Source organism: Geotrypetes seraphini, chromosome 3 (genome assembly GCF_902459505.1).
Source record: "Geotrypetes seraphini chromosome 3, aGeoSer1.1, whole genome shotgun sequence".
NCBI lineage: Eukaryota > Metazoa > Chordata > Amphibia > Gymnophiona > Dermophiidae > Geotrypetes > Geotrypetes seraphini.
The window spans coordinates 4,598,556-4,620,585 of NC_047086.1; the positions used below are offsets into that span (position 1 = coordinate 4,598,556).

At 49.8% G+C, this 22,030-nt stretch overlaps 1 protein-coding gene across 3 annotated transcripts in view; it reads left to right on the top strand.

The window, feature by feature from the left end:
• REV3L (REV3 like, DNA directed polymerase zeta catalytic subunit) overlaps nucleotides 1-21,614 on the top strand; it is a 696,072-nt gene extending 674,458 nt beyond the window's left edge. For all 3 annotated transcript variants that reach the window (XM_033939819.1, XM_033939820.1, XM_033939821.1), the window contains 2 exons: nucleotides 14,479-14,688; nucleotides 20,622-21,614. In XM_033939819.1, coding sequence (XP_033795710.1) covers nucleotides 14,479-14,688; nucleotides 20,622-20,762 — 351 coding nt within the window. In that variant the 3' untranslated portion in view covers nucleotides 20,763-21,614. The remainder of the gene's footprint in view (nucleotides 1-14,478; nucleotides 14,689-20,621) is intronic.
• The last annotated feature ends 416 nt before the right edge of the window (nucleotides 21,615-22,030 follow it).

Sequence of the window (22,030 nt, forward strand, 5' to 3'; positions counted from 1 at the left end):
CATCTCAGGGGGTTATTGTAGCGACCCAACAGACTACGTGGTTCCTAAACAGCTTGTGATTTGAAATCAACTTTCCCAAATCCCAACTTCAGCCCTATCAGAATCTACAGTTCATCCAACTAATAGTATTCCTTCCGTGACAACATCTGGAGGCTCTTCAACTCTGTCATGCAGTGTCTTCCCGCTCTTCAATCTCAGTGAGACACATGGTGGTACTACTAGGTCACATGGCCTCCACAGTACACGTGACTCCTTTTGCCAGACTTCACCTTAGAATTCCTCAGTGGACCCTGGTATCTCAGTGGACACAGGCTTGTGACCCACTCTCTCAACACATTACAGTCACTCCATCGTTGAGACAGTCTGTCCGCTGGTGGATGCTATCTTCCAATCTCTCCAGTGGCTTGCTGTTTCCAAGCCCCCTCATCAGAAGGTCCTCACAACAGATTCCTCAACCAACGCTTGGGGGGGCTCATCTCGATGGTCTCCGTACTCAAGGCCACTGGATCAGAACGGATCGACAGTGTCACATCAGTCTGTTGGAACTCAGAGCGATCTTCAATGCCCTCAAAGCTTTTCAACATCTTCTTCTCTACCAAGTAGTCGTCATTCAGACGGACAACCAAGTCGCTATGTACTATGTCAAAAACAGGGGTGGACGGAATCTCCCTCCCTTTGTCAAGAAGCTCTGAAGGTTTGGGACTGGGCAATCCTCCACAGCACCTTCCTGAAAGCTGTCTACATCCAAGGGGCGAAAAACTGTTTGGCGGACTAATTGAATCATCTTCTGCAACCTCACGAATGGACACTCAATTCCTCGCTTCTTCATCACATTTTTTCGCAGTGGGGAACGCCTCAGCTAGATCTCTTTGCACTTCCCCACAACCACAAACTGCCTCAGTTCTGCTCCAGGATATATTCTCCTCTTCGTCTTGAGGCAGCTGCTTTTCTACTGGAATGGATGAATCTTTTTCTGTATGCATTTCCTCCATTCCCTCTCATTCTCAAGACTCTTGTCGAGTTGAAGAACGATCATGCCACCATGATTCTGATAGCTCCTCGGTGGCCGATACAACCTTGGTACTCCCTTCTACTTCAACTCAGCAGCAGGGAGCCATACCCTCTACCAGTTTTTCCGTCTCTGCTTACACAGAGTCAAGGATCTCTACTTCATCCCAACCTGCAGTCTCTACACCTGACAGCTTGGTACTTCTCAACCTGTAAGAGACATTTTAGAGCTATTCTCACAACCCTCCCACATCCCCTGGTTGGCTTCTCTGCTAGCTATCTGAACTGAGGAGACTCGCCCTGTTGTGGGCGGGAAGGCATTCGCGCATGTGTGATGCGGCTGACTCAAAACTTCTACGTTTCTACAAGCAAGTCTGCTTGGTCCGCATCCAGGCGCCATGGATGATGTCACCCATATGTTGAGAATATCTGCCTGCTGTCCCTGGATAACAACTGTAAGTAACTGTGCTTTCTTGTTAATGTGTCTAGTGGTCCTTTCAGTGTGTTTTGCCTGCCTTCTGCCTTAAGATCAGTCCAAATTTGGACTGAAAGGATATTAAAAAAGAAAAAAAAACCCCAACGCTCGAATATAAAATCTGGTTTAAGTTTCTGCTTGATAGCAGGACATGCGAGTAGCTATAAGCTCTATATAAGATTAGTGCTGGTTGCATAGTTTTTGTACCTGTTTTGATTAGTTACTTGAATGTTATGTTTATTGGTAATGTTTGTTACATAGCAGACCTGAATTGTAGTGTTGGGGATTTTTCCCTGTTTCCCTCGTTCCAGTTATATCTGTCATTACAGTGCTACTTGATTGCCTTTGTACAAACAGGGGGCAGAAGCAGCTCCCTGGGAAGCAGGCAGAGTTAAAAAGATGATTGACAGCATTCTGCAAGCAACTTGTGGACAAATGCAATGTGATGCACATTAGGAAGAATAACCCAAATCACAGTTACCGGATGCTAGGGTCCACCTTGGGAATTAGTGCCCACGAAAAGGATCTGGGTTTCATTGTAGACAATATGATGAAACCTTCCACCCAATGTGCAACAGTGGCCAAAACAAGCAAACAACATACTAGGAATTATTTAAAAAAGGGATGGTTAGCAAGACTAAGAATGTTATAATGCCTCTGTATCGCTCCATGGTACAACCTCACCCTTCAGCAATGTTGCTTACAAACATATGGGAAAGGGATGGGGACTTGTATATCACCTTTTTGTAGTTAGACAACCATACTCAAAGCGGTTTACATATACAATAGAGAGATACTAATTTTGTATCTGGGCAGTGCCAGATTAAATGACTTGCCCAGGTTCACAAGGAGTAGCCCTGAGATTTGATCCCACAACTTCTGGGTGCAGAGGCAGCAGTTCTACCACTAGGCTACTCCTCACCTTGTGCATTTATAAATGATCTGGAAATTGGAATGACGAGTGAGGTGATTAAATTTGCAGATGACACTAAACTGTTCAAAGTTGTTAAAATGCATGCTGATTATGAAACATTACAGGTAGACCTTTGGATATTGGAAGACTGGGCGACCAAGTAGCAGATGAAATTTAATGTGGACAAATGCAAAGTGATGCACATTGACAAGAATAACCCAAATCGCAGACACCAGATGCTAGGGTCCACCTTGGGGGATAGCGCCAAAGAAAAAGTTATGGGTGTCATTGTAGACAATAAGATGAAACCTTCCGCCCAATGTTTTGCGGCGGCCATAAAAGCAAATATGATGCTAGAAATTATTTTAAAAGGGATGGTTAACAAGACTAAGAATGTTATAATGCGCCTCATCTAGAGTATTGTGTTCAATTCTAGTCGCCTTATCTTAAGAAAGATATAGTGGCGCTAGAAAAGGTTCAAAGAAGAGCAACCAAGATGATAAAGGGGATGGAACTCCTCTCGTACGAGGAAAGACTAAAATGGTTAGGGCTTTTCAGCTTGGAAAAGAGACGGATGAGGGGAGATATGATTGAAGTCTACAAAATCCTGAGTGGAGTAGAACGGGTACAAGTGGATCGATTTTTCACTTCATCAAAAATTACAAAGACAAGGGACACTCGATGAAGTTACAGGGAAATAATTTTAAAACCAATAGAAGGAAATATTTTTTTCACTCAGAGAATACATTGCCAGAAGTTGTGGTAAGAGTGGATAGCGTACTTGGTTTTAAGAAAGGTTTGGACAATTTCCTGGAGAAAAAGTCCATAGTCTGTTATTGAGAATGACATGGGGGAAGCCATTGCTTGCCCTTGATCAGTAATGGAATGTTGGTACTCTTTGGGTTTTGGCCAGGTACTAGTGACCTAGATTGGCCACCGTGAGAACGGGCTACTGAGCTTGATGGACCTTTGATCTGACCCAGTATGGGGTATTCTTATGTTCTTAATATATTTCTTCAAATTAGTTGAAACTCAGGGGTGAGAAATTTCATGGTGACACCAGAAAATATTTCTTCACCGAAAGGGTGGTTGATCGCTGGAATAGTCTTCCACTACAGGTAATTGAGGCCAGCAGCGTGCCAGATTTTAAGAAAAAATGGGATTGGCAAGTGGGATCTCTTCATGGAGGAAGTTAGGGGGTGGGTCATTAGTGAGGGCAGACTAGATGGGCCATGGCCCTTTTCTGCCGTCAGTTTCTATGTTTCTATAGTTCAAGGGGGCAGGAGTTTCTCTCTTTATTAGTAACACTTCCACTGCTCAGCTTTGAAGTACTGGCTATACCATTACATATAAAGTAGAGAATGAGACTGGGACTGTTTCTCATGACTAGCTGCAGCTAACCTGCTGGAAAGGGGGGAAAAATCGGCCCTTTGCTGCGGTACAGGAACAAGGCTTTTCACTGCCCTGCAGAGCAATAAATGGCCTTGTCCCCACATCTACCGTGAGTCACCTCCCTCCCTTCCCGAGTCCAGCAGCCCCCTTCCTCCCTATCGCAGGTCCAACAGCTCCCTCCTTTGCACCCTCGCTCCCAATTGCGGGTCAAAAGCAGCAAAATAACTCCCAAAACAAACCTGCAACTCCCCTGGGTCGGCCCCCGTTGCGCCTCCTGGGTGGGCCTACCAGCCTCTTAGAAGCTTCAAGGAAAAAGAGGCAACATCGCATGCAGGGCTGCTCCAGGATCTTCTTCTGGCCGAGTCCCTCCTTACGATATAATTTCAGAAAAATGCAGTCAAGTGACTGAAAGCTTTTACTGTAATGCATCCAGGATGTGTTTGTTTCTAGTTTATTTGCTGATTTTATTTCCAGGCATTTTATTTTGCTTTTAATGAGGCAAAGCTTGGCAATTTATGCTTGGGAAGTGCGAAAAAGGCAGGCAGTCAGATGTGTAATGAAGATTCACACTATATAAAATATTGAGGTGATACATAGCATCTGAAAATGGAATTATCCCAGGACAAGCAGGCATGATATTCTCACATGTGGGTGACGTCATCTACGGAGCCCCGCGCGGACAGCTTTTCAAGCAAACTTGATTGAAGTTTCAAGTTTGCACACTGCACCACGCATGTGCTAGCCTTCCTGCCCACTAGAGGGCGCATCCCCACCTCGTGGTCCTCAGTTCAATTTCATCCGCGGAGCCAGAAGCCCTGTGGAAAATTGTGCTCTGCATTTGCCTTCTGTCGCCGCGGCTATGTCCTAATTTCGACGCGGTCGCTGCGTTTTCTTGTTTTCTTGATTTATTGTTCATTCTTAAAAAAAAAAAAAAAAGGATTATTTTTTCCGTCGCTCCGGGGGCTCCCGGTAGCCACGGCCGTGGGACCTCGCCTGTTCTCGGCCGCTTTTTGGGCTCATGTCCCGGCCCGTGACGGGATTTAAAAAGTGCGGTCGGTGCGACCGACTCTTGTCGATTATCCTCACCGGTGCTGTTTGAGGTGTTTGGGGCCCCAGCACCCGACAGACTCTTGTGCCAGGTGTGCCACTTTTCAGAAGCGGGCTCTCAAACGTCGCAAGGCCCGCATGGCGGAACTTTTCGCCGTTGAGTCCCCGACCGGGAAGGCCTCGAGTTCGGCTTCGGCCCCGGCCTTGACCTCGGCCTCGGGCCCCTCGGCTTCGCCTCGTCCTTCGGCCCCGCCGAAGCCTGTTGCCTCGTCCAAGCCGACCTCGGATAAGTCTCCACTTCCCTCCTCAGCTCCAGGTTCGACCAAGAAGCCATCCTCGGGCTCCTCGACGGCGGGAGGGTCGGCCTCCGCCCAGCCCAAGGTATCAAAATCGATTGCCCCGAGGGAATACTCGAGACCGAGGTCGCCCTCTGAGGAGCATCGACAGGTGTTACCACCTGGGATGACGATCCCGGCCTTTCAGGACTTACTCCGGGCTTTGATCGCCTCGGAGCTGTCCGGGGCCATTGAGCACCTGCAGCAGGCTTCGACCTCGACTGCTTCGGTCTCGGCTGCCCCGCAGTTGGCGACCTCGGCCTCGGGTGCTGGGGCTTCGGCCCCCGAGGTTCGTACTGCCTCGCCCTCAGCTTTACCCTCGGACCCGGCATCAGTGGGACTGCCTGAGCGTAGCGTGCGGCCCCGTGATAAGATGCGCCGGGTGCGGAGACTCTCCTCCTCTTCTTCTTCGAGGTCCTCGCGAGGCTCCTCGCCTTCGGGCAGGCCTCGGGCGAGGCGCCGTCCGAGGAAGGCAAAGCGATCTCGGGCCTCGCCTCGGAGGCGCGGTCGCTCGTCGCCGCTCGGGGGCGAGACCTTGCAGGTCTCGGAGCTCCGACTGGATAACCCTAGTCTTTTCCGCTCCCCGGTCGGAGAGGGTTCCTGTGCCTCCTCGCCGAGGCGGAAGGGACGGGCCTCGATTCCTCGTACCCCGGGGGGTTCCCCCGAGGCTTCTCTCAGGCATGATCGGTCCCCGACCCCCTCGAGGTCCCGGGAGCGTGCCTCGTGGGGATCGGGGTCGGGTAGAGAGCCGAGGTATTCCCGCGAGGCCTCCCCTTTCGGCTCGGCGGGGAAATCTCGGTCTCCTTCTCCGCCTGCCAGACCTTCGTCATTCTCCCGGTTTGTGCAGGATATGGCGGGGGCTTTGGGAGTGGACTTGTTGGCAGGTTCCCACTACACCAAGGAGTTTTTGGAGGAGCAGGATCTTCCGGCTCCCCCTCGGGAATCCCCTCGCCTTCCGCTGAATAAGGTACTTCATCAGACCTTACTGAGAAATTTGGAGACCCCTCTTACAGTCACGGTGGTGCCGTCCAAGATGGAGTCGAAATACCGGACCCTCCCTCCTAAGGGGTTCGAGAAGGCGCAACTCTCCCACCAATCGCTCCTGGTGGAGTCGGCGCTTAAGAGGACTCAACCTTCCAGGGTGTCTGCAGTGGTCCCGCCGGGGAGGGAAGGACGGACCCTTGACAAATTTGGTCGTCGCCTCTACGCTAACTCTCAGATGGCGACGAGGGTCTTAAATTACGCATTTTCATATTCGTCCTACTTGCGTACCATGGTGAAGGACCTCCCAACTTTTCGGGACGTCATACCTGATTCCCATAGGGAGAAGTTCGCCACCTTTATGTCACATCTGTCGCAATTGCGCTTGTACCTATTCCACGCTGTGTACGACGCCTTTGAGCTCGCCTCGAGGGTATCGGCCTGTGCGGTGGCTATGCGCCGGCTGGCGTGGCTCCGCACCCTCGAGATGGACCCCAACTTGCAGGAGCGTTTGGCGAACTTGCCCTGCGTGGGGTCTGAGCTGTTCGACGACTCCCTGGAGGCGGCGACCAAGCGCCTGTCAGAGCAGGAGCGCTCTCTGGCCTCCCTGGTCCGCCCCAAACCTAAGGCCCCGCCGCAAAAACCTTTTCGGCAGCCCCCGAGAAGATATCCGCAAAAATCTACGCCGGCCTTCTCGAGACCTCCGCCCCGACGTCCACCCCAACAGGGTAGGGGAGGTCAGTCTAAACCCCCAGTGCAGGGAGCGTCCAAGCCTGCGCCGTCTTTTTGACGGGATCTGCGGTTGGGGGCGGGCCCCCTCCACGGTATCGCTGGACCCCCTCCCCATCGGGGGTCGACTCAGGTCCTTTTACGGGGCTTGGACCGAGATTACATCCGACGCATGGGTGCTCCGGACCGTCTCCGAGGGCTATTCACTCAACTTCTTGTCACAGCCTCCAGACAGGCCACCCAGCGCTTGCCCATCCAACCGGAGCCAGTTGCCCCTTCTCCTGGTCGAGGCCAGGGCCTTGTTGAGCCTACGGGCAGTGGAGCTGGTCCCGCCAGACCAGCGAGGTCGGGGGTTTTACTCCCGTTACTTTTTGGTCCCGAAAAAGACCGGGGATTTGCGCCCCATTTTGGACCTCAGGAAGCTCAACAAGTTCCTGGTCCGGGAGAAGTTCCGTATGTTATCGCTTCCGGTTTTGTACCCCCTGTTGGAGGAAGGGGATTGGATGTGCTCCCTGGACTTGAAGGAAGCATATACCCATGTTCCGGTGCATCCCGCTTTTCGCAAGTTCTTACGGTTCCAAGTGGGGGAGTTGCACCTTCAGTATCGGGTCCTTCCCTTTGGCCTAGCGTCGTCCCCTCGGGTATTCACGAAGTGTATGGTGGTAGTCGCGGCAGCCCTGCGCTCTCGGGGGCTGCAGATCTTTCCCTACCTGGACGATTGGCTGATCAAGGCCCCGACCAGGGAGGGAGTTATCTTAGCGACTCAACAGACTATCATCTTACTTCAACGACTAGGGTTCGAAGTGAACTTTCCCAAGTCTCAGTTGTGCCCGGCTCAGTCTCTACAGTTTATCGGCGCCGTGCTGGACACGGTTCGCCTCCGCTCTTTCCTCCCCCCTCCTCGGAGGGAGGCCTTGCTTCGGTTAGGTCGCCAGGTTTTGAAGCTATCCGTGGTGTCGGCTCAGCGTATGATGATCCTTCTGGGCCACATGGCATCGACGGTCCATGTCACTCCCTTCGCTTGCTTGCATCTGAGGCTTCCTCAGTGGACTCTGGCCTCTCAATGGCGACAGGATCGCGACCCAGTCTCTTGTCCGATAACAGTGACTCCTTCTTTGAGACGCTCGCTCCGTTGGTGGACCGACTCTTCCAGTCTTTCAGGGGGTTTGCTGTTTCTCGTTCCTCCATGTCGCAAGGTCCTGACCACGGACTCCTCGGAGTACGCGTGGGGGGCACACCTCGACGGTCTACGAACGCAGGGCCTATGGTCGGCCGAGGACCGTCTTTGTCACATCAATGTGTTGGAGCTTCGTGCCATTTTTCTGGCTGCACGAGCTTTCTGCCACCTCCTGCACGATCAAGTAGTGCTCGTGCGGACGGACAACCAGGTGGCAATGTATTATGTAAACAAACAAGGGGGGACGGGCTCTTGGCCTCTGTGCCAGGAAGCCCTGCGCCTTTGGGAATGGGCCGTCTCCCACAACATATTCCTGCGTGCGGTTTACATCCAGGGAGAGGAGAACTGTCTGGCAGACAAACTCAGTCGTCTTCTCCAGCCGCACGAGTGGTCGCTGAACGCCCGGGTTCTACGCGAGGTCTTCGACCGCTGGGGGACTCCTCAGGTGGATCTGTTTGCCTCCCCGGAGACTCACAATCTACCCCTCTACTGTTCTCGGATGTACTCCCGGGACCGTCTCGAGGCCGATGCCTTCCTTCTCGATTGGGGGGGGAGGTTTCTTTATGCGTTCCCTCCCTTTCCTCTGATCTTGAGAACGTTGGTGCATCTCAAATCGACCAGAGCCACTATGATCCTCATTGCGCCTCGTTGGCCCAGACAGCACTGGTTCTCCCTGCTCCTTCAACTCAGTGTCAGGGAACCTCTACTTCTGCCTGTCTTTCCCTCTCTGCTGTCTCAGAGTCGGGGTTCGCTGTTACATCCCAATCTGCAGTCTTTACATCTGACCGCTTGGTTCCTTTCCCCTTGACTTCGGTTCCTGTTTCTCAGTCGGTGAGGGAGATTTTGGAAGCCTCGCGAAAGGTCTCGACTCGGCTTTGTTATTCCCAGAAATGGACCAGATTTTCATCCTGGTGTTCCTCGAACCATCTGGACCCGAGTTCAGTTCCCGTGTCTTCGGTGCTGGAATATTTGTTGCATCTGTCTCAGTCTGGACTGAAGACGACTTCCATTTGGGTACATCTCAGTGCCATTGCGGCGTTCCATCGGCATCTCGAGTGTCGATCTCTCTCTCTTCATCCTCTGGTAACTCGTTTCATGAGGGGTCTCGGGAATGTCCATCCTCCTCTGAAACCGCCTCCTGTAGTTTGGGATCTTAATGTGGTCTTAGCTCAGCTGATGAGGCCTCCTTTTGAGCCTCTTGATAAATCTCTTCTTAAGTTTCTCACTTGGAAAGTGGCCTTTTTGATTGCGCTCACATCCGCTCGTCGGATTAGTGAGCTGCAGGCTTTGGTTGTGGATCCACCTTTTACGGTGTTCCATCATGACAAGGTGGTTCTTCGCACCCATCCTAAATTTTTGCCTAAGGTTGTGTCCGTTTTCCACCTCAATCAGTCCATTGTTCTTCCGGTGTTCTTCCCGAAGCCCCACTCTCATCCTGGTGAGACGGCGCTTCACACACTTGACTGTAAGAGGGCGTTGGCCTTTTATCTCCAACGTACCAAGTCTCATCGGAAGGTTCCTCAATTGTTTTTGTCCTTTGATCCGAATAGGTTAGGACATCCTGTTTCCAAGCGCACCTTGTCCAACTGGTTGGCTGCTTGTATTTCTTTTTGCTACGCTCAGGCTGGTCTCACGCTCCATGGTCGAGTCACGGGGCATAAGGTCAGGGCTATGGCAGCTTCTGTTGCTTTCCTCCGGTCTACTCCTGTGGAGGACATATGTAAAGCTGCCACTTGGTCTTCGGTTCATACGTTCACCTCCCACTACTGTCTGGACACTCTGTCCAGAAGTGACGGCCGGTTTGGCCAGTCGGTGTTACGTAACCTGTTTTCCTAAATTGCCATCCTCCCACCTGCCCTTTTTTGGTTGGCTTGGAGGTCACCCACATGTGAGAATATCATGCCTACTTGTCCTGGGATAAAGCACAGTTACTTACCGTAACAGGTGTTATCCAGGGACAGCAGGCATATATTCTCACAACCCGCCCACCTCCCTGGGGATGGCTTCTTTGCTTGATATGGAACTGAGGACCACGAGGTGGGGATGCGCCCTCTAGTGGGCAGGAAGGCATGCACATGCGTGGTGCAGTGTAGCAAACTTGAAACTTCAATCAAGTTTGCTTGAAAAGCTGTCCGTACGGGGCTCCGTAGATGACGTCACCCACATGTGAGAATATATGCCTGCTGTCCCTGGATAACACCTGTTGTGGTAAGTAACTGTGCTATACGGTACCCGAATAATTTAAATAAATACATTTTCCAAGGTGAATGTAAATAGATTCCTATATTGTATAATTGAGTAGCACTCACAAGATAATCTAACTGAAACATTTTGCTTATAAAGAATAATTTCTGCCCATGTCAACTTAGTCCTTAGAGGGAATATTGCAGCCTGGCAATGCTTATGCACTTCTGTGGATATTGCAGCTGATTTAGTTACATTACATTACATTACATTGATGTCTTCTATCCCGCCAATACCTTTCAGAAATTAGTCTGGGCCTTAATTTTCCTTTTTGGTGGGCAAGTTTTTGCTCAAGCTATAGGTATGAGAAAATGAATGCTGATAGGTTGGGGCATAGCAATTTATTTAAACTGGTTTGTGGCTCGTTGATGTCTTTTATTACTTCATTATAGTTGTCTTTTATTTTGTTTATTTCCATGCACATCCAGGACAGGGTGGGAGGGGGGGATATCTCTTTTGTTTATTCCTTGATTGAATGTATTGGAAGGGAGGGGGGGGTTATTTTTTCTGAATTGTTCACCCTCTCCAAGGTAGGGAAAACGAGAGGGCACTCTCTAAAATTGAAAGGGGATAGATATCGTACGAACGTAAGGAAGTTCTTCTTCACCCAGAGTGGTAGAAAACGGGAACGCTCTTCCGGAGTCTGTCATAGGGGAAAACACCCTCCAGGGATTCAAGACAAAGTTAGACAAGTTCCTGCTGAACCAGAGCATACACAGGTAGAGCTAGTCTCAGTTAGGGCGCTGGTCTTTGAACAGAGGGCCGCTGTGTGAGCGGACTGTTGGGCATGACCCAGCAGCGGCAATTCTTATGTTCTTATGATTGAATATAAGTGCTTATTTTGATTATTAATGTTTGTATAATTTCCTGCACTTTGTATTAGTCTTGAAAACTTAATAAAGATTTTTTTAAAAAAAGAAATTAGTCTGGGCATTCCCAGGGAGATTACAAGGTTGATAGCTATAATATGTATCGGGATCTGGGAATGGTCGAGAGGTTTGGTTAGATCATTGACAAAATTTCTTGAATAGTATGGTTTTCAGTTCTTTCCTGAATGTTTTGTAGTTGGGCGTCATGATCAACAGATTTGAGAGGTGGTGGTCTATTTTTTTGCTGCTCTGGTGGCCGTGATATATTTTTTTGCCTTTGATTGGGGGGTGGGTAAAGTGTGATTGAGTTCTCCTTGGTCTGGATGTGTTTTTCCTGATCTGATAGCTTGGTCCATTTCCATTTAGGGCTTTGAATAGGGTACAGTAGAATTTGTGTTATATGAGTGTTTGTACTGGGAGCCAGTGTGAGTCTTGGAAAGCTGAGGTAATGTGGTCATATTTAGTGTATCCCCAGGCACCTTACTTATGTTTTTTATGAGGTTAGGAGCAGTGTTCCCGCTAAGCTGCGCTGGGGTGCGCTGGCGCACAAAATATTACCTCGCAGCACACAAGTTTCTCGTCACAGCGCACACAGTGTAGAGCACAGTTCTTCAACCGCCGGTCCGCAAACAAAATCTTGCCGGTCCGCGAAGGATTCGGTCCCCGCCGCAACGAAAGGCCGGCGTCAGCTGACTTGCAACTTCCTGTTGCAGTCGCTGTGCCGGGACTCCTGCCTTCGCCGGGACTCCTGCCTTCCACCGCGTTTGCCTCCTGCCTTGTCTCCGCACCTCCAGACCAGCAGCGGCAGCTGTGTATGCTTTTAACTTCGGCACAGAGCTGCCCCTAATCAATAGTTTAGCGCGGTTTCATAAGGCAGCCTCGGGGCCTTTGCTAGGCCGGCCCACATCGCATCATCGAAGCGGGCCGGCTATCAAAGGCCCCGAGGCTGCCTCATGAAACCGCGCTAAACTATTGATTAGGGGCAGCTCTGTGCCGAAGTTAAAAGCATACAGAGCTGCCGCTGCTGGTCTGAACTCTTGGGCCGCTGAAGGAGGGCAAAAAGCAGCTGTCCTGGAGGTTTCCCTTCCTCTCGCCTTTACAGGTTCCTTTTTTCCACCTTTTTTTTTTTTTCCTTCAAACGGCAACGGGCCCCAGCATCGACATCAATCAAGTAAGTTCCACTGTCAATCAAGCGGTTCTGCTCGGCCAAAGCTTCCCCTGTGACATGAGCCACCCTCAGGGGAAAGAAAGTGACCCACAAAGGTGAGGGGAAGGGGGGCAGATGATGGAAGTTGGGGGGGGGGGAGAGAGAGAGAGAGAGAGAAGGGGCAGATGATGGAATGGAGGAGATGAGAGAGAGAGAGAAGGGGACAGATGATGGAAGTGAGAAGAAGGGAGAGAGAGCAGAAGGCAGATGGATGTCAGTTGAGAAGGGAGAGCAGATGCTGAATGGAAGTGGGGAAAGAACACATACTGGATGGAAGGAGGAGATAAATAAAGGGGGAAGAAAATAGTAAGATAATGGAGGGGTGAGGGAAAGGGGTGACAAGCTGTGTGTAGACACAGTGAAAAGAGGGAAACGGGACTAAATAGTAAGAAAGAATTTAATTTAGATGGAGGCAGAAAATAGAGAAGGAAGACCAGAGAAGAAAAGGGAAGAGAGAGCAGAGAATGATCAGATCTGAGTGGAGGAAATGAGAAGAGAGATATGCTAAAAACCACAGGGGGGAGGGAAGGATAGAGATGCCAGACCATGAGGGGAACAGAAGGAAGATGATGGATGCTAGACCAAATTGGGGGGTGGGGGGGGGGCAGGAGGAGAGATGGCAGGGAAAGACAGACAGTGAATGGAAGGGGCAGATGCTGGACTGAAGAGACAGAGAAGGTTATCATGCTGCTGTACCGGGCCATGGTACGCCCTCACCTGGAGTACTGCGTCCAGCACTGGTACTTTAAGAAGGACACGGTACTACTCGAAAGGATCCAGAGAAGAGCAACTAAAATGGTTAAGGGGCTGGAGGAGTTGCCGTACAGCGAAAGATTAGAGAAACTGGGCCTCTTCTCCCTTGAGCAGAGGAGATTGAGAGGGGACATGATAGAAACATTCAAGGTACTGAAGGGAATAGACTTAGTAGCTAAGGCAGGGAGAACGAGAGGGCACTCTCTAAAGTTGAAAGGGGATAGATTCCATACAAACGTAAGGAAGTTCTGTGGTAGAAAGCAACATATTTATTTGGCTCATAACTTGCTGGCGCCCGATATTTTTAGCTCACAGTGAAAAAAGTTTGCTCACAACACCCGCCCGCTTAGAGGGAACACTGGTTAGGAGTGTGAGTGGCTGCTGAATGGTTGTTGGTTCTGAGAGGGAACACAACAAGCAAGCAACCCTCTTCCTAGATGATGTCACCAACCTCCATTTTGGGATATTTGGGAAAAGACATTACATAAAGGTATTTTCCAGATATGAACAACAATGTGATGTGAACAAAATGGGAAGAGACCAACTTTGTGGCATATGTCTAACTCCTTATGTACTCATCTCTCACAGGACCCTAGCATTTCCATCCTAACCTGTTTTCCATTTGTGCTAATCCCACTGTCTTTCATTGTGCCCTCATGTGCAGTATAGATAGTACAGTAGTAGAAATAGGTGACAAACTGAGGAAGAGGAACTGCCAAAAAAGAACCTATAGGTCTTGAACAGCCTTTTTGAAAACCATAAGAACATAAGTAGTGCCTCTGCTGGGTCAGACCAGAGGTCTATCATACCCAGCAGTCCGCTCATGTGGGGGCCCATCAGGTTCAGACCTGTACGTAGCCCTCTATCTTTACCCTTTTCCTTCAGAAAGTTGTCCAATCCCTTCTTGAACTCGTATTCCAGGTGTCCGACACCACCCGTTGGGAGAAGAAGAACTTCCTAAAGAGTAGGAGATTCAGCATTTCATATCACGTCATAGACTTTTTCTTTTTCCAAGAAAATATGACTTGCAGTGGGTCCACTTGATAATTTTCTGCTGGTATGGGCAGAGTTAGACAGTCCTCATCGTGCATTAGAAAGTTCCTTACACTAGAAAAATGCCCTACATACATCCACATGTTATTGCTGAAGACTTATCTATTCTCCAAGTATCTAATTAATTCATTCATTTGTACTATGCTTATCGTTAATAGTCTTTTGTAAATCGCGTTGAACTTGTGGTTATGCAGTTAACAAGCACAATGGAATGGAAAGGAATATGAGAGTAGGTGATAACAGTGAGGTCCATGCTCCTCTTGCCAACGTTCACACTGCATGATCTTGTTTGTAGATGCAGAAGGTGAGTTCCATAAGCCACAGTAAGCAGGATGCTCGGAAAGGCACACTCTCTCAGTATTTCACAACCTTGCATTGCCCTGTGTGTAATGGGCTCACTCAGCACGGCATCTGCAGTAAGTGCAGGAGTCAACCTCAGCAAGTGGCCGTCATCCTCAACCAAGAAATCCGTGAGCTGGAACGCCGGCAGGACCACCTGGGAAAGGTAAGAGATCTTTCACTGCAAGCACTTTGTATCTCAGCAGCCCTGACAGTCTGAATTTTGGCTCAGGTCTGCTGTCATAGCTGCTATTACGTGTAGTTGAACAGTTAAGGTATGCTTTATTTATCTAATAAGTGTATTCTGCATAGTTTGTGCATTCATTCTTCATGTTTATACTGCCTTATAAAAAATAAATTCATGTCTACCCGGGGGGGGGAGGAGAAGACGACCTTGAGGGCCAAATTCTATAAATGGCGTCCCAATTGTAGGCGGCGGTAGGCATCCTAACACTGTCTAACCAGCCAATTAGGATGCATGTTTTCTAAAAAAAAAACAAACACAAAACCCCCAAGGCAGGCCGACTACACTGTCTGTCACGGGTACAGGGAGGCACCTAGAGATGCTGGGCGTGGGCATGATTTTGCCCAGAAGTGGCCTTAGGCGAGCTTAAGCGGCCCTAACCATCTCCCTAGGGCCAAGATAGGTGCCTGAAATGTAGGCCAGCAAAACACTGGCCTACATTTCAAATCGAGGCAGCCACTAAACTGATCGCGACAAGGAAATCTCCCTGTCACGATCAGCTGAGCAGCCACGGCAGGGAACCTCCAAACCCCACTGCAAGCTGGCTGGCAGTAAGGATGTCCACCCCCTCGCCAACCCAGAACCCTCCCCCTCCCCCACAGTCCACGACAGGAGGGATGCCCAATCCCTCCTGCTCCAAACCCTGAAACATTCCCTGACAGAAGGGATGCCTACTCCCTCCTGCTGGCACACACACCCCTCAACACATGATCCCCAAAGCCCACCCGGTACCTTTATAAGCAAAGCCAGCCAGAGAGATGCCTAATCCCTCTGGCCAGCAGGCCTGCTTCTTCAGAATGGCAGGCTTTCCTCTTCCCGATGCATCCTGGGATGCACCAGGGAGGGGCCTAAGGCCCTGATTGTCCCAGGAAGGCTTTAGACACATAAGACCTCCTCCCCTCTTGTAACTCCCCCTCAATGACTCTTACCTGTATCCTTCCCCCTCAACCGCAACTCCCCTAAAGGTATTCCTCAATTTTCTACCTATCTTCTTTTATTCTAAACCTCTCCTATGTATCCAATCACTAATTTGTAAATTCCTGGTAATGTCCAGTTATCTTCAAATGTAATCCGCCTAGAACTGCAAGGTACAGGCGGAATAGAAGTCACTAATGTAATGTAATAAGAACATGCCGCTGCTGGGTCAGACCAGTGGTCCATCGTGCCCAGCAGTCTGCTCACGCAGCAGCCCTTAGGTCAAAGACCAGTGCTCTAAATGAGTCCAGCCTCACCTGCATACGTTCCAGTTTAGCAGGAACTTGTCCAATTTTGTCTTGAATTCCTGGAGGGTGTTTTCCCCTATAACAGACTCCAGAAGAGCGTTCCAGTTTTCTACCACTCTCTGGGTGAAGAACTTCCTTACGTTTGTACAGAATCTATCCCCTTTCAACTTTAGAGTGCCCTCTCGTTCTCCCTACCTTGGAGAAGGTGAACAACCTATCTTTATCTACTAAGTCTGTTCCCTTCAGTATCTTGAATGTTTTGATCATGTCCTCTCTCAGTCTCCTTTTTACAAGGGAGAAGAGGCCCAGTTTTTCTAATCTCTCGCTGTACGGTAACCCCTCCAGCCCCTTAACCATTTTAGTCACTCTTCTCTGGACCCTTTCGAGTAGTACCGTGTCCTTCTTCATGTACGGCGACCAGTGCTGGACGTAGTATTCCAGGTGAGGGTGCACCATGGCCCGGTACAGCAGCATGATAACCTTCTCCGATCTGTTCGTGATCCCCTTCTTTATCATTCCTAGCATTCTGTTCGCCCTTTTCGCCGCCACACATTGCGCGAACAGCTTCATCAACTTGTCGATCAGAACTCTCAAGTCTCTTTCCTGGGAGGTCTCTCCAAGAACCGCCCCGGACATCCTGTATACATGCATGAGATTTTTTTTTTTTTTAATCTTTATTAATTTTCAAAACTAATACAAAGTGCCAGGAATTATAGAGACATTAATAAACAAAATAGGCACTTAAATTCTACCGGAACAATACAGAAGAAAAATATCCCTCCCCTCCCATCCAACAGTTTACCGTATTTTCACGCAAATAACGCGCACCCGTATAAAACGCGCACACGGGTATAGCGCGCAGAAATCACGATGATATGTACAAAAACTTTGGTATACCGCGCTCACGGGTATACCGCGCATGCTGCCCGACGCTCCTTTCGCCCGCCCTGACTTTCCGACTCTCCGTTCACCCCCCCTGACTTCCGTGCACTGTCCCCCCTTGAAGGTCTGTCCCCATCCTGAAAGCCTGATGCCCCCCCCCCGACGTCCGATACATCCCTCCCCCCGAAGGACCGCCGACTCCCCAACAATATCGGGCCAGGAGGGAGCCCAAATCCTCCTGGCCACGGCGACCCCCTAACCCCACCCCGCACTACATTACGGGCAGGAGGGATCCCAGGCCCTCCTGCCCTCGACGCAAACCCCCCTCCCCCCAACGACTGCCCCCCCCCCAAGAACCTCCGACCGCCCCCCCAGCCGACCCGCGACCCCCACTGGCGACCCCCCCACCCCCCTTCCCCGTACCTTTGGTAGTTGGGCCAGAAGGGAGCCCAAACCCTCCTGGCCACGGCGACCCCCTAACCCCACCCCGCACTACATTACGGGCAGGAGGGATCCCAGGCCCTCCTGCCCTCGACGCAAACCCCCCTCCCCCCCAACGACCGCCCCCCCCCAAGAACCTCCGACCGCTCCCCCAGCCGACCCGCGACCCCCCTGGCGACCCCCACGACCCCCCCACCCCCCTTCCCCGTACCTTTGGTAGTTGGCCGGACAGACGGGAGCCAAACCCGCCTGTCCGGCAGGCAGCCAACGAAGGAATGAGGCCGGATTGGCCCATCCATCCTAAAGCTCCGCCTACTGGTGGGGCCTAAGGCGCGTGGGCCAATCAGAATAGGCCCTGGAGCCTTAGGTCCCACCTGGGGGCGCGGCCTGAGGCACATGGTCGGGTTGGGCCCATGTGCCTCAGGCCGCGCCCCCAGGTGGGACCTAAGGCTCCAGGGCCTATTCTGATTGGCCCACGCGCCTTAGGCCCCACAAGTAGGCGGAGCTTTAGGATGGATGGGCCAATCCGGCCTCATTCCTTCGTTGGCTGCCTGCCGGACAGGCGGGTTTGGCTCCCGTCTGTCCGGCCAACTACCAAAGGTACGGGGAAGGGGGGGGGGGGGGTCATGGGGGTCGCCAGGGGGATCGCGGGTCGGCTGGGGGGCGGTCGGAGGTTCTTGGGGGGGGCGGTCGTTGGGGGGGAGGGGGGTTTGCGTCGAGGGCAGGAGGGCCTGGGATCCCTCCTGCCCGTAATGTAGTGCGGGGTGGGGTTAGGGGGTCGCCGTGGCCAGGAGGGTTTGGGCTCCCTTCTGGCCCGATATTGTCGGGAAGTCGGCGGTCCTTCGGGGTGGGGGTGCGAGTGGTCCTGCCGGGGGGGGGGATGTATCGGACGTCGGGGAGTCGGCCGGGCAAGAGGGCTTGGGCTCCCTCTTGCTCCGATCGTGGATGCGGGTGCGGGTGGGAGCGCGTGCGAGCGGTCGTTCGGGGTGGGGGTGCGAGTGGTCCTGCCGGGGGGGGGGGATGTATCGGGCGTCGGGGAGTCGGCCGGGCAAGAGGGCTTGGGCTCCCTCTTGCTCCGATCGTGGATGCGGGTGCGGGTGGGAGCGCGTGCGAGCAGTCGTTCGGGGTGGGGGTGCGAGTGGTCCTGCCGGGGGGGGGATGTATCGGACGTCGGGGAGTCGGCCGGGCAAGAGGGCTTGGGCTCCCTATTGCTCCGATCGTGGATGCGGGTGCGGGTGGGAGCGCGTGCGAGCAGTCGTTCGGGGTGGGGGTGCGAGTGGTCCTGCCGGGGGGGGGATGTATCGGACGTCGGGGAGTCGGCCGGGCAAGAGGGCTTGGGCTCCCTATTGCTCCGATCGTGGATGCGGGTGCGGGTGGGAGCGCGTGCGAGCGGTCGTTCGGGGTGGGGGTGCGAGCGGTCCTGCTGGGGGGGGTGAATCGGGCGTCGGGCGGGGTGAGAACTATGTTTTAAAACTTTTGTATACCGCGCTCACGCATATAACGCGCGAGGGGTATGCGCGGTAGGTAAAAACGCGTATAACGCGCGCGTTATATGCGTGAAAATACGGTAATCAAGAAATAAACCAGAAAGATATCCCCCCACCAACCCACCTCGTCCTGGATATGCATAAAAATAATAAAAATTTAAACGAAGACAACTATGTTGAAGTAACAAAGGATGTCAACGGGCCCCAAACCAATTTAAATAATTTACTATGCCCCAACATATCAGCATTCATCTTTTCGTATTTGTAACCTAAACATAAACTGACCCACCAAAACATAAAGTGCATGAGATTTTTGTTACCGACATGCATCATTTTATATTTATCCACGTTGAACCTCATTTGCCATGTTGATGCCCATTTCTCGAGCTTGATTATGTCACGTTTCAGATCTTCGCAATCCCCCTGTGTCTTCACTACTCTTAATAACTTCGTATCGTCCGCAAATTTACATAACATAACTTTATTCTTCTATACCGCCATAATCAAATGACTTCTTGGCGGTTTACAAGGAAGAAGACTTGGCAGTCGGCAAATTACCAAATTATCAAACAATGCTGACTCAATTTGTTTTCGAAATACACCATAAAACAGCATAGCTCCACTAATGCAATTGCCCAACCAGGACTGCTGTTTACTTGCTTGAAATGCGAGAGTCCTATCGAAATAGGTCTTGTATCTGCAGCCAATGATTATTGGATAAGCAAATAAATTGCTACTCCTAGTTGTCCTAATTGGGTTATACAACACGAAGTGAGATAGAAGGTAAGTTGGGGCTAATCCTCAAATCAATTTAAAACCAGTACAAGAAAATTTGAATAGTACTCGCGCTTCCACCAGTGGCCAATGCAACCATCGATAATAGGGACTGATATGTTCATTTTTCTTCAACCGAAATATCAGTCGGACAGCCGTATTTTGTACTATTCTCAATTTTCTCTTAATTTTCTTTGGGGTTCCCAAATAAACAATGTTGCAATAATCCAAAATGGATAATTTTAATGCCTGTACCAACCTGAAAGATAGAGGATGAAAATATTTTTTTATGGTCTTTAGCTTCCATAGTGCAATCCAATCCCCCTGTGTCTTCACTACTCTGAATAACTACATATCGTCCGCAAATTTAATCACCTCAGTCAAGATCGTTTATAAAGATGTTGAAGAGCACGGGTTCAAGCACCGAGCCCTGCGACACCCCACCTGGAGCCTTAGGCCTCCTTCCCAGTGCATTCTGGGATGCATGGGGAGTGGCCTAAGACTTATTGGCCAGATCCTTAAAGCCACTCTCATGGAATTGTTTTGTGTTTTGCAGCAGGAGAGATTGGGCATCCCTTGTGCCGCGGACAGTGTGAAGGGTTTGGAGGTGGCGGTAGGAGGAAGTGTGCATTCCTCCTGCCAGCTGACTTGCAATGGGGTTCCCTGCCGCTGCCACTCAGCTGATTGTGGCAGAGAGATTCCCTTGCTGCGATCAGTTGAGTAGCAACACGATTCTCTAAACGGCACCTATGACATGGAATTGAGGTGGTTAGGCGGGGTTAGGTATTTGTCCATTAGGACAGACGTGATTCTCAAAAGTCACTTGGGCAGCTGCTGAGACCAGACGTCCTATACAGAATCAGGCCCTTAATATCTACAATTCCTCTTAAACTACCAGTGAAATGGTATGAGCTAAATCTAAAGATTAACTGAATAATGCCAAAACTGCAGGTTTAAGTGAGAAAACAAAGGCCTAAACCACCCCTGTATCCCTTACATCCCCCAAGCAGTTTGTCTCAGTGCTCACCCGTACTTTGTTTTTCTCCAGGTCTGCAGGAGCTGTACAGGGTGCTATGACCAGCAGATCCATTGCGTCTCTCTCAACTGTCCAGTGCTCTTCAAGCTGTCCAGAGTTCATCGAGACCTGTTTAAGGCACCCTACCTCCGCCAGCTCTTAGAGCACTTTTAAATTATTACAGGGACAGATAACAGGTGCTATTTGGGGGGGAGGGTATTATTTATCACACTAAAACAATTGTGCATGGTGCTGTTTCTACTTTGTTCTGCATTTTGAATTTTTTAATGTTTACTGCCCTAAGAATACAAAGCATTTATGACAAGTTACTGAGAAAAGAACTTGTTAACCTGTGAATCTCTATGTTCTTTCTTGTGAAAAGTTTGTTTTCTTTTGCCTTTAGCCAACCTTGTTTTAGAATACAGATGTTGAACCATCTCCTATGTGTAGAATTCATGTTTACGCTTTGGGAGCCCTTGCCAATACAAAAATCACTGTGTTATGTCTTTCTTGGAGCTGTCAGTATCCCAACCTTGTGGTTCTTATCACTGTATTTAACTGTAAATACACTTTTTTTACTTTTAAATCAGCTGAGTAAAACTAGGTGCAATGACTTTTATAAAAATAAAATTTGAAATGATTTCTTCCTTCATCAAAATTTGGTTTGACCCAGAGTAAACGTTGTTTTGATCAGACTGTGTAGCATTTTTAAATATATATTTCTAAAACAAATGTTGCTTTAGTTATTAACGGGGCATTGTGAGGACGTGTGCACATACCTTTTTGTTATAAAAATGGGGCACTGTTGCAATACTTTAAATATAAGAATTGAGTCCATTTTATGCTTGTTTTGTATAGATCTTTTCTTATGTACAGTAAAATCTGATTTGCCATCACTATTGGACACGATGTGTGTAAAACTGTATAAAATGAAAAAAGAACTATGTGGTCTGTGTATTATTTTATAAACTGGAAATCATTTTGTTTGAAAGAATAATGGAAACCAAATTAAACTTGAATGAATCACTCAGTTTGTTGTTTCTTTTAGTTAGAAACAGCTCACATATGAAATCCTCATGTATTAACTTAGGGTTTGTTTATTTTTAATCCACTTTTTACAAAGCAAAGTACAGCATAAACATATACAATAAAATTAACAAACAACATTACAAGCATCAATCATAAAAACAAAAGAAAATTCAAACATCAGTCACATTCAGAAAGTAGCTCTGCCACCTCCCCCAATTCAGCTCATTCATGTACTTAATGCAGAACAAGTGGCGCTTCAGTAATTCTTTTGAAGATTGTGTTAATACAACAAGTTCAAAAATAAAGACTGCCCCTAAGAGGAGGGCCATGCCTTCACCAGGGTTTTCCCAATATAGCATTAGCAATTAGAGAGGCTGGGACAGGAAACTGGCCCAGGGACTATGGATAAGATT